Source organism: Talpa occidentalis, unplaced genomic scaffold (genome assembly GCF_014898055.3).
Source record: "Talpa occidentalis isolate TD23 unplaced genomic scaffold, MPIMG_talOcc4v2.1 talOcc4.16, whole genome shotgun sequence".
Lineage (NCBI taxonomy): Eukaryota > Metazoa > Chordata > Mammalia > Eulipotyphla > Talpidae > Talpa > Talpa occidentalis.
This window is the reverse complement of record NW_023601653.1, coordinates 43520142-43535615: the sequence shown is the minus strand read 5'-3', so window position 1 is coordinate 43535615 and position 15474 is coordinate 43520142. Positions and strand designations below refer to the sequence as shown.

At 37.9% G+C, this 15474-nt stretch overlaps 1 protein-coding gene across 6 annotated transcripts in view; it reads left to right on the top strand.

Annotated features, from left to right (window-relative positions):
• TMEM117 (transmembrane protein 117) overlaps positions 1–15474 on the top strand; it is a 460174-nt gene that overhangs the window by 279607 nt on the left and 165093 nt on the right. For all 6 annotated transcript variants that reach the window (XM_054696285.1, XM_054696284.1, XM_054696283.1 and 3 more), the window contains one exon: positions 2820–2917. In XM_054696285.1, coding sequence (XP_054552260.1) covers positions 2820–2917 — 98 coding nt within the window. The remainder of the gene's footprint in view (positions 1–2819; positions 2918–15474) is intronic.

Here is a 15474-nt window from a genome sequence, read left to right as displayed (position 1 = left end):
TGAAACAAGGGGTGAAAAAGGGCAAATGTCTGGCATCGGAAGAAAATGTTTTTGTTTTTGTTTTGCCGTATCTGACCATTTTCCTGAGAAAATCCTTTATGCTTGAATTGAATGTCATTTTTGCAAATCACACTGCTGTAATAATTGGACATATAACAGCAGATTGCCTTCTACCAGAAAATATAATAAGTATTTCCCAGAAAGTTCCCCGGAGAAAACATTGAAAATTGAATAAAATCCATCCAGTAATCATTTTGTTCCTTGAAAATATTTATTATCATGCAGATTTTTTTTAAAAAACTGCATAACTGTTGCTGAGCAGAATTAATTAAATCTTTTAAAGAGCTGGGAGAACATGAAACATTTGAGTATCCATTAACTTAAATTTGAGGTTTTATAAAAACAAAATTTGACACAAAAGTTATTCAAGAATGGTATGGAGAAATAGTGGATGAAATTGTTGTATTTAGAAGAATAGTAGTTTTTCTTCAAGGGACTTTATGATCCATAAATCTCTTTATGGATTTTAATGTCTTTACTTTTTCCTCATTCATTTTTGGTAACAATGTAACTCACTTGATTCATGTTAATTTTTATTTTTTCATCTCCCCTTTGTTCATTTTGATAAGTATCATGAGTCTGTTTTGATTAGTATAGGCATTAGTCTGACTGAGAAAATAAAATCCTGTGATTCTAAACTGTCAAGAGAAAACAAATAAATGAGAAAATCATCAATAAGCAAGTTTCCTCTTAAAACTAAGTAAAACAAGTTTTATTGCTTTTAGGATTAATATTAGTTGCTTCCATATTTATCAAAGTAATTAACAGTTTAAAAAAATTAAGAGTTTATATTAAACAACTTATGGTTGTTAGTTGTTTTTTTTTAATTGTAAAACCTAAATTAAATAGAACTGGTGTAAATCTTCAGGGTTACTCATTGAAGGTGAATGAATTTTCTTTGTATCTCATCAACCAAGTCAAGATTGAGAGTTCTCTACATAGAAATGATGTTGAGAAAGAATAGAAAGAATTAAGGTAAATTATTTCCTGGTGACTGGACTCCTCCCCCACTCTTCTAATTGTATCTTGTGTGACTGTGTAAAGCCTTGATACCCCAGTGAAAGTTTCAGAGACTACTTCTTCGACACCACATGACCCAACAAGATCAGCTTGCTTGAGAATTGATGTGCCTTGCAGAGGAAGTTCAGAAAGAACCCCCGCTGAATCAAGTCTTTCATCATGGATGATTAAAACTCAGCAAATCAAAAAAAAAAACAAACAAACAAAAAAAAAAAAAACTCAGCAAATCAAGCCCAGGCCAGTGTTGGAAGTTATACTTAAACACAATGTCAGAAGCTTTATCTATTTATGGTACTTTGGACATTTGCTGAAACTATTAATAGGTGATGTGACCGATGCAGTGTTTACTTTGTTAATGCATCTTTAAAAACGAACTTGGATAGCCTAACTCATTTCATCATTTCTTCCTTGAGCAAATATTTTAAGTAATTTATATAAAAGAACCTTGGACATTGGAAGGAGTACAAAAATAGATGTTCGCTTTCAAGATTTTATAAACTAGCAGAGAGAAAAACTGAATATAAATAAGTCAAGGTAAAAGGTAGAAAGTGATAGGTAACACGAGAAAGAGGATTGAGAGCTATGTTGGGGGGCAATTAATTCATCACAGTGGTAAAGGACTTTACCTAGGACTTAGAAGGTGGCAAAAATCTATGTATGTGAGAAATGGAGGTAGAATATTTTCAGAAGAAGGGATAGAATTACTAATGACAAGGAGAAAATTCTAGGTAATTAGATCAAATTTCAATAAAACAGGGTTCCAGTGCTGTAGCTCATTAATATTGAAAGGAAAAAAAGGAGAGAAGATACAATTTTATATATATATATATATTTAAAGATTTATTTATTTATACAAGAACAGGGGTACAGGCCAGAGGTGTGGGAGGGTGAGAGAATTCACCAGAGACAGAGCAGGGAGCAGAACAGGCAGATGGACTGAAAATACTGCTGAGGGGAGCAGCGGGCCAGACATGCCGCACCATGTAGTTATCTCCCTGGCCTGTGGGAAATGGAATCCACGCTGCAGAGGCTGCAGACAGCTTCACAGCACTGCGCTCAACCCGCTGCGCCACCAGGGAGGCCCTAAGTGCTATTTTGGCTAGTGATATAGGTAAATATCTAGACCTACCAGAAAATACTTGGATTTTGGGGTTTCTGAAAATATTTGAAAAATATGGGGTAATATTTTTTTTTCAAGATTTTAATTTATTTATTTACACAAGAACCAGGGTACAGGCCAGATTCGCAGGAGGGTGAGAGTATTCACTAGAGACAGAGTGGGGAACAGAACAGGCAGACTGACTGAAATACACTGCTGAGGGGAGCAGCAGGCGAGACAGGAGAGGTCTGCCAAGCCATGTGGGATCCTCACCGGCTGGCCGGGATCGAACTGGCGTTGCAGAGGCTGTGGACAGCTTCACAGCACTGCGCTCAAATGCCTGCGCCACAGGGGAGGCTCTATAGGTACTTTGTTTCTATGGAGAGCTTAGTATCTGCCTCCTTCTGTAAAGCAAACTCCTTTGATATTTAAAAAGTCTCAATATCTGATTAAATGGGCTCATTTATTATGTAAAGTCAAATGAGTTTTTAAAGTTTTTAAGTGAAGGCAGTGCATTTTTTGCATATACTCTAATGTTAAAATTCCTATTTGATCTTCAATAAAATAGGAATTATCTACATACTTACACCTTAATGTAAGATTTCTGAAAACACTAAATAAGGCCCTTTCTTTACTTCAGGTCACAGATATGATGCTTCAGGACAAACCCTATCCTGACTGGGCAAAGTCTGCAAGAGCATTCTGGAAGAAAGGAAATGTTAGGATCATTTTATTCTGGTAAGAGAATCTCTCATTTATTGATTTTTCCCCCTTGCTTCACTTATTTAAATACTTTAGTTTGATATAATTTTCCTTAGATATGTGGAATTCTAATTAGAGAAGTATATTCATTGGCTGTTATACTCCATTAAAAATGATTAAGACCATTATACTAATTATTTTATGAATTAATCTCTGCTTATATACTATTGCATAGACACATTTAGAAGAGATACGTCTTGAAAATATAGTGAGGCATATCAGATTCTACCAGGGGTAAGTTGATTTTTGACTCAACAAATACAAGCTCTGTCGTCATTAATGAAGTCTGACATAAAAACATTTCTGGTAAACACTAAATTCCACTATGCTTGACAAGTTATAATTTTGCTTTGTAGAAGTAATATAAAGTGAGAATCTCTTCACTAATTGGATCTGGTTCATTGACATTTCTCCTTTATACAGTTCCCTTTTGATCTCCAACCCAATCTTTGCCATCAAGAAACAATCCATGTCTTAGAGGACTTACACACGGGTGATTCAACCAGACTTAGGCAAAGTGAGGTGTACGAACACTCAGAAACATAACTGTTGATGATTTGTAGCTGATAGATTCCTTCCTGTTCATCTGCCTTTTGAAATAAAAGAAAAAAATATGTTTATTTTTGGATTGAATTTGGGGGAGGTGTGTTATTTTTGTCATATACAATCCTAGTAACTAAGTAATTGGGGGAAATGTGTATTTGGAGCTATCTTTGTGCACCAGCATTATTATAAAGTGTTGCTAGAGACATACGGCCTTTTGAACTCAATCTTAAGCAAATAATGAAAGGCAGATTTTTAGTAATGTGGTAAAAATGAATATGACTTTTTAGATGTTTACTCCTTGTCTTTGGGAGTCTATGGTGGCCTGTTTATATGGAACTGTTTAGCTTCCATATTTCCCAGTTTTAAACCCCCCATGCAGTAGGTCTATACATTATAATACACATTATAATAATGTACTTTATAATAATTATAGAAAATTATCAAGGATATGTTCTGCACTAAGTACTTAGAGCTAAGTACTTGACCTCTATATTTACTCATTTAATTCTAACAACCCTCTAAGTTAGGTGCTATTATTGTAAGTATGGATGTGTGACTCCAGGACCGAGGTTCTTAATCATCACAACAGGTTACCTTCAAAAGAATAGAGGTACATCTCTATGCATATTTCCAAATGATTATATTTAAAACATTTTTAATAATTAGTTGGAGAAGAATATATTTTTCCAGGGAACCATTTCACCCTGGTGAATTCTCTATAGGACTTTTAGATGATAATTTAAAAGGAGATAGATTCTAACATTACAAGTCTTTATGGACTGTCTTTCTTAAAACAATATCCACTTGCTGTTTACAGACATTTTGTATTGTTTAACTTCTCTTCATAGGCAGTCCATTACTTAATGTGGCCAGACACTGAGCTCTCATGAAGATAATTTGCACAGATGAGCCATTTATAGTCATCTGAAATCTCCTATGATTCTTGTCATTAGTTGCATTTAATCAAATTACTGTTTCTAAGAGGAATACATGCGAGATTTTTCCTGAAGCATCTTAGAACACTTTTTCTTGAAGATTATTATTCAGGTCTATGTTTTACCAATTCGTAGGCAAATAGGTTTAATTTTTCATATCTGATACTACAGCCACAATGGCTATTCTAAAACATATTTTAAATGTTGTGAAATAATTTAATCACTGACAAATAGATATTTTTGAATTGAAAGTGAAACTCAAATTCATACTCTTTTGTTCATGGTTTCCGTAAAAATCTTGATAATGTAATTTGAAAGATGAATTTTCATTGTTATATTGCAATCCATGGAGAACATAAAATAAATGGGCACTTTTTTAAATTTAATTTTTGGACAGTGTATGATTTTTCCCCTCCGGTGTGGTCCCCTTAGTTCTCCCACCACCATAGCACCCATAGGTCCAGCACTATATTCCCTTCTGCTCTTCCCTGACCCTGTTTCACCCTTTCCTCCCCATACCCACCCCTCCCCTCGTGGATGCCTCCTAGCTATTAGGTTTGCCTTTGACCCTTTGTTTGTTTTTTCTATATTCCACATATAAGTGAAACCATCTGATATTATTCTTTTTCCATCTGATTATTTTGCTTACCATCATCCCTTCCAGCTCCATTCATGTTGATGCAAATGGCATGAGTTATCCTTTTTGAACTCTCAGTAGTATTGTTATATAAATATACCACATCTTTTTGATCCGTTCCCCTTTGGGGGGCATTCAGGTTGTTTCCATATCTTGACTATTTTAAATAGTGCTGCAATAAATATAAGGATGCAGGTTTTCTTATTTTTTTAAGATTTTTTATTTATACATACAAGAACTGGGGTACAGGCCAGAGATGTAGGGGGTGAGAGGATTCACCAGAGACAGAGTGGGGAACAGAACAGGCAGATTGACTGAAATCCACTGCGGAGGGGAGCAACAGGTGAGTCAGGAGAGGTCTGCTGTGCCATATGGGTCAGCTCCCTGGCTGGGGATCAAACTTGTACTGCAGTGGCTGCGGATAGCTTCATAGGCTGTCTTTATTTTTTTTTTTAATAAATTTTATTTTTATATTCCCCATACAATTGCAATCCCCTTATTTTGACCCCAATCCCTCCCCTCCCCGCCCCTCACCCCCAAAGAGTGTCTCTGGTTCATAGTTTTTTTGTTGATTTTGATTTTCACATTCTTATAGTTATTCATTTTCCTGGTCCCTTATTTAAGTTTTCTAGATTCCTGCTATGAGTGAGACCATCCGGTATTTTTCTTTTTCTTTCTGGTTTATTTCGCTGAGCATGATCCCTTCCAGCGCCATCCATGTTGCTGCAAATTGCATGTGTTTATCTTTTTTGAATGTTGAGTAATATTCCATGGTATATATGTACCACATCTTCTTGATCCAGTCATCTATTTTTGGGCATTTGGGTTGTTTCCAAAGCCCCTTGTGCCACCAGGGAGGCCCCACAGGTTCTCTTTTGAATTAATGTTTTTGTATTCTTTGGTAATAACTGGATCATATGGCAGATCCATTTCTAGTGTGTTTTTTTTTTAAAGATTGATTGATTTATTTATCTATCTATTTATTTATTTATTTATACAAGCATTAGGTACAGTCAGAAGCGCGGGAGGGTGAGAGAATTCACCAGAGCCAGAGCGGGGAGCAGAGCAGGCAGAAGGACCAAAGTACACTGCTGAGGGGAGCAGCGGGTGTGACAGGAGAGGTCTGCACGCCATGTGGGACCCTCACCGGCTGGCTGCGGATCGAACTGGCACTGCAGAGGCTGTGGGCAGATTCGCAGCCCAGCCCTCAACCACTGCACCACCAGGGGAGGCCCCACACAGTTTTCCATAGAGGATGGACCAGTTTACATTCCCATCAGCAGAGTTAGAAAATAGCATTTTCACCACATCTTTACTAGCACTTTTTGTTTCTGGTTTTGTTTTTTGTTTTTTGTTTTTGTTAATGTGGGCCATTCTCACAGGTGTGAGGTGGGATCTCAGTGTGGTTTTGATTTGCATTTCCTGATAACAAGTGATGATGAAAATTTTTTCATAGGCCTGTTGACCATTTGCATTTCTTCTTTGGAGAATGGTCTGTGTAGCTCTTCTGCCCACTTTTGGATTGGGTTGTTTAATTTGCTTTTGTTGAGTTGTGTGAGCTCTTTGTAGATCTTCAATATCAACATCTTATCAGGTGTATGGTGTATAAATACTTTCCCCCATTCAATGGGTGTCTCTTCAATTTGATTACTGTGTCTTTGCTGTACAGTGGACAAAAATTTAAATGCAAGGCCTCCACTGGTGGCGCAGGTGGTTGAGCGCTGTGCTGTGAAGCTGTCTGCAGCCTGCAGCACCAGTTCGATCCTGGCCGGCTAGCGAGAGTCCCACATGGTGCGGCAGACATCTCCTGTCTCGCCCGCTGCTCCCCTCAGCAGTGTATTTCGTCAGTCTGCCTGTTCTGTTCCCTACTCAGTCTCTGGTGAATCCTCTCACCCTCCCGCTCATCTGGCCTATACCCCAGTTCTTGTATAAAATAAATAAATAAATCTTTAAAAAATTTAAATGCAACTTCAAACATATTTTTTCCTAATTCATTCATTTCTATACAGTTAAATGATCTTAATAACAGTATGGTTTTTAAAAAGGAGAATATGCAAAAACATGAATATGAAAATCATGTGGGAAGCAGGGCATCCCTGGTGGTGCAAGGGGTTAAGACACAATTTATGAAGCTGTTCACAGCCACTGCAGCATGAGTTCAATCCCCAGCCAGGGAGCTACCCACATGGCACAGCAGACCTCTCCTGACTCACCCACTGCTCCCCTCAGCAGTGTATTTCAGTATATCTGTCTGTTCTGTTCCTCATTCTGTCTCTAGTGAATCCTCTCACCCCCCCACACCTTTGACCTGTACCCCAGTTCTTGTATGCATAAATAAATAAATCTTTAAAAAAAAAGGAAAATCATGTGGGAAGCAAAGAAATCTTCCTTTTTGTTCATACTTTTTAGAAAAAGGGATTTAGCAAGTATAAGGTGTATTTTTTTATCTTTAAGATAAAATACAGAATTCATTTACATACTATGTATTACCCACTCAAAAAGACATATTTTCAATTGATCTTGTCATAAGAGAGATTTTAATTTGTAAGATCTATGATGGAGAAGAAATTTTATAAAGGAAAATTTCCATAAATTGCAGTGTTATTATGTGTAGCTGTTTAAACAGTACAGCATGGGGTTTTTTCCTAGTAAATTTACCTCTTACCTATGTGCAGCTGCTTTAATTCACAAATTCTTCTTTGAAACTGTATCATTTTCTACTGTGTAGCTGAGTTCTCCCTGATTCTTAGTGATAGATGTCTCTACATTGAGGAAAATGGTTTCTGTTTTTCTGTAATTGTGCAAAGATGAGACTGCTGTAGCAATGGGCTTTTATGTCTGGGAGGAGACTAAATTTTGGCTGTATATGAAAACACTAAAAGGAAAACAGAAGAATATACATAGATCTTTCCTTCCAAAGCCATTTCCCCAGACCTTTTAATGTAATTAGAAACAATACAGATCTCAGAACCTAAATCCTAGGTGATATCCTGCCCCCTTTTCCAGAGGGGCTATCAACACCTATTTTCACTTACTTTTGTCTGAAGGGAATGTATACCTAAACCCAGTTATAGAAAACTGTGTGATATTTATGTTCATGCCTATCTCCCTGTTTATTTTACTTGTTAGAGACATAATTTGAGTACTTTTAATGCGAGTTATCTTGGGATGATGTCTCACAAAGGACTAATCTTTTATTATTTTTTAAAAAGGCAGATGGTCTTCAGGGAGGAAGGAAGGGGTTGGGGGATCTGCTGGTCATTAAGGCTTCTCAGATACTCCAGTTCTTCATCTTCCAGACCCATCAGAGGTCTGCATTTTTTCCCCCTGCTTTCTTTGATCACAGTGTTATTGACAAATAGAATTGCATTGACCAAAAGAATGTGAGTTAAAGTGTCATATGTCATATCTAGGTAGTAGCATTTAATTGTCAGTGAAAAATGCTACAGGGAAATCTATACTCAGTAGCAACTTTGGAAGAATGTGTCTAAGTGAAGCCAGGGTAAGCTAAGTGTCTTTAAACAACAGAGTGATCCTATAATGTGAGTAAGAAATACTCTTTGCTTAGCTATTGTAGTCCAAATATACTAAGACATGTACCCTTGAGTGTAGGAGTGATGGAACTTCATATATGAATGAACTCCCTTACCATGTGAGTTTCTCAACCAATACTTAATAAGCCTGTCTGATGAAGTCCTGAATTCCCCATCAGTTGTGGTATTCCTGCAAAGGCTAGAAAATCTTTCAGGGATGCCATAAATGGATTTTCATATTGAATGTGGGGGAAAAAATCACTTTTAAATTCTTCCAACACTTGAAGATTCTGTGACTACTTTACCTTTTAAACTAGACAAGTATTGCTTATATTTGCATATTTGTATTTCAGAAAGAGGGGGATACTAATTATAATTTAATAGAACTTTGTATAATTCAGTCATCATTATGAGCAAAATTCTTACACTAGGCAATAATTCTCAAAAGGTTCCAGGGCAACTATGGTATTAAAAGCTTTTAGCAACACTCCCCAAATAACAAATGAGCCCATATCGTTCCTCTGGATGAGTTTTATCTTCTTGCCTTCAGCCTCCCTTCCATCTCAAAATGTCTCTTTAAGTAGTCCTCTATACTTAAATAAAAACTGATGAAAAACAGAGCAGTTTAAGTCTAGATGAGAAAACTATACCTATTGAATCAGTCACCTTAACTTTAACTTTAAGCACTACACTGTTAGCAGACAGTAATGTTAGTCTGTCTGCTTTCAAGTAGAAAATTCAAGGATATGCTTCAATTGTTTTTCCACTAAATGTAAGTTTTATGATCCTGGATAAAAATGGTGGCCATTGTTGCAATATTGTGTTGCCATTTCATTATGTTGGAAATTTTCATTTAAGAAATGATATATTTATGTCAGAGATTTAATTCCTGAGCATTAACATGGCCCCATGCCCTTCTAGATTTATTTTTCTTGAATTAAAAATAGACTTGTTTTTATAACTTATTTAAGTAAATACTTATAAAGTTCTGGGTACAATGTGAAATAGTGGCTAGGAGCACAGACTCTCAGGCCCCATGCCTGATTTCTGGTCCTGGCTTCACTACTTAATGCTGTGCATTAGTTCTTACTATTTTGTTTTCACAGGTATTGTGATCACTGCTACTTAGCACCACATGCTTTACATGGTATGAGATTATAACTTTGGAAGGGAAATTTACTGCCTGCATCATTTCTGCCAAACAAAGGGAGCTCCAGGGATGTTCCCGCAAAGGAGCAAAAGCTGGAGTGTGATTGCAGATTAACAGGGGCCGAAGGGAGAAACCATGTGATTGTTTGGTACAGAGAGTGTGGCAGAGGGAGAAGTCAAGGGAGCATTGAGCGTTTGGGCTTCAGCAGCTGAACAGAAGGTCATTCTGTCCATTGAGACACGAAATGATGGAGGACTAGGTCTTAAGTGGAGGCATGATGGGTCAGACCTGGACATGCAGAGCGAATGTGCTCGTTGAGATACCTGATAAGCAGCTCCTGTATGGCTGTGGCACTGAGAAGGATTAAAGTTTCAGACAGAAGTACAGCTAAAAATGATGTTTTGGTTTATATGTTTACCTTCTTATGGAGGTTTTTTTACTTATAGATGGCATTTGAAGGAACATCAGTGGTGTAGAAAGAGAATAAAACATCTGCAAAGATAAGACCTGTGGAGTTCTTTTATTTGAAAACAGGCAAAAGAGACATCTACAATGTAGACAGAAAAATAGGAGAAAGAAAGAATGGAAAATACAAAAAGTTTGTGATATAGATGCCCAGCAAATAGAGTTTATCTAAAGATATGGCTCATCACATTACTTAAAAGTGAGAATAACATTCTCTTCACCATATCCTTAGGACTTGAAAATGGTGCCTGGCACATAATAAGCATTAAATACGTTCTTACTGAATGAATTCTTCTGGTGAAAACATTTAAATCTACTGTATTCTGTGATGTTTCTGAAAATTCTTCATCTAGAAGACTTCCTTGAAAATGATAGAAGAGGAACTTCTGGTGGCCTAGGGCTTACGTCTCAGCACTGTTACCATGACACCCTGAGTTCGATCCCTGGCCAGGGACCTGACCTTCACAGGGTGCAGCAGACCTCTCCTGTCCACCTACTTCTCCCCTTACCAGTGGATTTTAGTCATTCTGCCTGTTCTGCTCCCCACTCTATTTCTGGGTAATCCTTTCATTCCCTGCACCTTTGGCCTACACCTATGCATAAATAAATAAATAAATCTTTTTTTAAAAAAATTATAGGATAATTTATTTTTCTTACATTGTTATTCACTTTGTAAAACAAATGAATAAATCCCCATAAATCTCCCACCACCTGTGAAACATCACTGTAACCCCTTGTGCTGTTCCCTCCCCTGTTTTGACGGATCTCCTTCCTCCTCCCCTGGTGGATGTCGCAGAGCTAGTTTTCCTGCAAGTTTGTATAGAAGAATAACTTAAAAAGTATTTTGACTTTGTGATGAATAGGGACTCTCTAATGCTTATGAGTTATTTTTTTTCTAAAAAATGTAGAAATATTTATTGTAAATATATTTTTTTTAAATCATCTTGGTCCCAAGTTATGTGTTCTACTTACAATTAGAAAGTTCATTAAAATATAGTTTGGGGCTTCCCTTGTGGTGCAGGGGTTAAAGTCTCAGTGCTGTCAAGCTATCACCAGCCACTGCAGAATGAGTTTGATCCCTGGCCAGGGAGCTAACCAACATGGTGCAGCAGACCTCTCCTGACTAGCCCATTGCTCCCCTCAGCAGTGGATTTCAGTAGGTCTGCCTTTTCTGCTCCCCACTCTGTCTCTGGTGAATCCTCTCACCCCCTACACCTCTTGCCTATACCCCAGTTCTTATATGTATAAATAAAAATATATAAATCTTTAAAAAAATAAAATAAAATGTGATTTGATGTATGTCTGTAACGAGACAACATCTTCCACATATGACCCTGAAAATTTTATATATATAGTGCACACATACACACACACACACATATGCATGTATGTAACATCATAGTTTATTTTTGTACAATGTCTGCTTTCTCCTCTCAGGTGTAGTCCCTGTAAAATTCCCACCACCAAATTCACCTGTGAACCATCTACATAGTCCCTTGTGTTCTTCCCTCCCCTATTTTGATCCTCTCCCTCCCACTCCTCTAGTGAATGTCTCTGATTTGTAGTTTGCCTGCTAGTTTTATCTTTTTTTGTTTCCTGATCCCTTGTATGGTTTCCCTACATTCCTCCTATGAGTGAAATCATGTGATATTTTTCTTTTTCCTTCTGGCTTATTTCACTGAGAATATCCCTTCCAGCTCCATCCATGTTGTTGTGAATGGCATGAGTTTATCATTTTTGATTGTTGAATAGTATTCCATTGTGTATATATACCGCCTCTTCTTGATCCAGTCATCTGTTTTTGGGCATTTTGGGTTGTTTCCATATCTTACCTATTGTAAATAGTGCTGCAATAAACATAGGGTGCAGGTATCCTTTTCAATTAATGTTTTTATGGTATATTCCTTTAGGAGAGGAGTTGTTGGGTCATGTGGTATATGCATGGCTTTATTTCTGGGTTTTCCATTAGATTCCATTTGACCTGAAAAATTTTACCTTAGTACCTTACCTTGTTTCTTTCTTTTTTTTTAATAGAGGCATGTTATTTATTTATTTGTTTGTTTTTTTGTTTGTTTTGTTTTTGTTTTGTTTATACGTGCACTGGGTACAGTCAGAAGCACGGGAGGGTGAGAGAATTCACCAGAGCCAGAGCAGGGAGCAGAGCAGGCAGAAGGACCGAAGTACACTGCTGAGGGGAGCAACGGGCGGCAGGAGAGGTCTGCGTGCCATGTGGGACCCTCCTCAGGTGGCCGGGGAGCAGCCGGGGATCGAACCAGCGCCACAGAGGCCGCGGGCAGCTTCGCAACCCAGCACTCAACTGCTGCACCACTGGGGAGGCCCACCTTACCTTGTTTCTTAAAGATAAGTGAAATTTGAGGAAAAATGATTAAATTGCTTAGTAGTACCTCCCTGATATAGGAAGCATCGCTAAAGACTGGAATAGCAGCTTTGACCCCAAGAACACTCCATGGATTTGTGAATCTTTGAAGGGAATGCCCTTTAATAAAGACATGGACTACTGTCCAGTTTGTGTAACATTTATTGGCAATACATTGTTCTTCTTTAATCTTAAATTTTCTGGTTGAATATAATATTCCCTAGAGCTACTAAGCATAAGTTATATACATGAATGAAGTTTCTAGTGTGTAAGTCATGTTTTCAGTGCTGAGTTCAAATATAAGTGTATATTGCACGAATTTAAAATAGAAACAGTAAATTCTAGAAGTGAGAAAGCAGCATTTAAACAAGTTCCAGCATTGTGGGAAATGTTTGCTCCTCTTTTCATTCCTTCTTGTTATCTATGTCTCTACTCTTATGATCTCTAGTAGATTAAAATGCAAGTCTTTCCTACTAGCACAACAACAGATATTTCTATGACTTGTCCTGTTAGAATGCACAGATATTTTCACTCTTCCTATTTCTCCACATCCCTAACCATTGTAGGGATATCTTGAGATATTTATCTTCATCCTGCCAGTGTTTACAAAGTGGCCACTGTGTAAGTCTCAGTGTAAAAAAGGCTGTTTTGATAACTTCTTTTGCTGGCACAAATGCCCTCCTTAATAACAGTGATTTCTTTTGTGTGCTTTGATCAAAACCTGTCTATTAAGATTTCCTTTTCAAGTAACAATTGACTTATCAGAGTAGCTGTCATTATTTATTTCAATCACTCTGATTATAGCTGCGCCTCAGTTTTTTGCAGATTGAATGGAAGAAAAGCAAAGTCTTCATGTCACCCGTGGTTGTGTAGTGCCCATGATTCATTCTGGTTCACATCTGTCTTTGAGATTGGTGATCCACAAACTCAATTTTGTGGTACATTAGTCACTGTTGGAAAGAAACAACTCATTGGTTTTTAAACCCAAATTGCTGGTAACTAATACTGTGATGTACTCTGTAAGACGGCTCTTTTACCATTTTCTAAGTGAAAGTTAATCACTGTTTATTTCATGAGTTACTGATAAAAACTAAGGGAGGTGGAGAGTGCAAGGGAGTGTTCATCCACAGCAGGGTGAGGTCTGTGGCAGGGTGAGGTCTGTGGCAGTACCCATCAATGAGCAGCTTCCTTCTGAGATGAGACTGTTACTGTCACCTAGATGCATTGTGAGTTACTCTTGGCATAGCCCCACCCCTTTGCTTATAGAATATCCTCTTTCTGTTTTTCCCTGCTGACCAGAACGCCCTGTGCGATGCTGTCTTTCTTAAGAAGAAGGTTGAAGTGCTTTGATGTTTGTCATTGCACCTAGCAAGCTTTCTGATGAACAGCAGGTAGAGTGTGGACAGGTGTCACAGGTCTGATGAAGCACTCAGAGCTTTTACTTACATGTTTATTGATTTAATCTGAAGGTTAAATAAGATCTGATGAAATGGCTGGGTCATTTGAGTGACCCACCATCTGCAAATGAGTGACCCACCATCTGCAAATCCAGTAAGAACCAAGGTCTCTGTGTACAAGCTGAACCCAGTTTTGCTACTGAGTCAGAGAAAAATGCAAGCTTGCCTCGTTCATTTGTACAGTTGACCGTGTTATTAGTCTACCCGAAATGCAGCAGGAAACAGGAAACATACATAGTTCTTGTTCCCATGTCAGACTTTCTTAGCAACCAAACTGTTAATGAAACAGAAATAAGTAATTGAGCAAATTAAATATCACAAACAATAATTTGCTTAAATGACTCAATAAAAAAAATAATGAGGAAACAAATATCAGTAATTGATTCTCTTCTCAGTCTCTTTTTTGAGGTCACATTTTTTGAGAGGCTTGTCCACACTCTCCATTTTGCTATTTACCAGTTACATTTTCATCACTGCTCCTGGTAGTTTCTTGCTGTTAATTCCCCTGAATTTCAGCTTGGGCAACATTCTCCTACACAAACCAGTACTGTTTTGGAGGTTCAACATGAACTGGGGACCTTGGTGCTCTTATTTAGGGTGGGTGGTTGTAGAAGACATGTTTGAAGAGCATTATCTTGACCTATTTTTTTTTTAAAGATTTATTTATTTATACAAGCACTGGGTACAGTCAGAAGCACGGGAGGGTGAGAGAATTCACCAGAGCAAGAACATGGAACAGAACAGGCAGACTGACGAAATACACTGCTGAGGGGAGCAGCGGATGCAGCAGGAGAGGTATGCGCACCATGTGGCACCCACGCCCAGCAGCCAGGAATCGAACCGGCGCTGCAGAGGCTGTGGGCAGCTTCGCAGCCCAGCGCTCAACTGCTGTGCCACCAGTGGAGGATTTCTTGACCTATTTTGATGACGTTTAAATCCAACAATGGAGAGCAGCTTTCTCAAATGTGTACACCCCGTATTATTATCTTATGTATAGAACATTTTAACAAAATTGTCAATTTGTACTAGATAAGGACAACTTTTCCATCTTTTATTGAGTCAGAATGGTACTCTAGAAAGGTCTTTTCTCTCATTTCTTAACTAATGAATGTGTTGCATGTCCACTTACTTTGTACAAGTTTTGTATTTTAGGACTAATTATGACTGTTAGAAATCCAATAAGGGGCCATCCCTGGCCAGGTTGCTGACCCACATGGTGTGTGCGCAGCAGACCTCTCCTGTCTTCACCCGCTGCTCCTCTCAGCAGTAGATTTCAGTAGATCCACCTCTTCTGCACCCCACTCTGTCTCTAGGGAGTCCTCTCACTTCCCACACCTCTGGCCTATACCCCAGATCTTTATAAATAAATAAACCTTTATTTAAAAAAAAATGCAATAAAGACTTTACATTTCTAGTGGAAGTGGAGTAGGGAA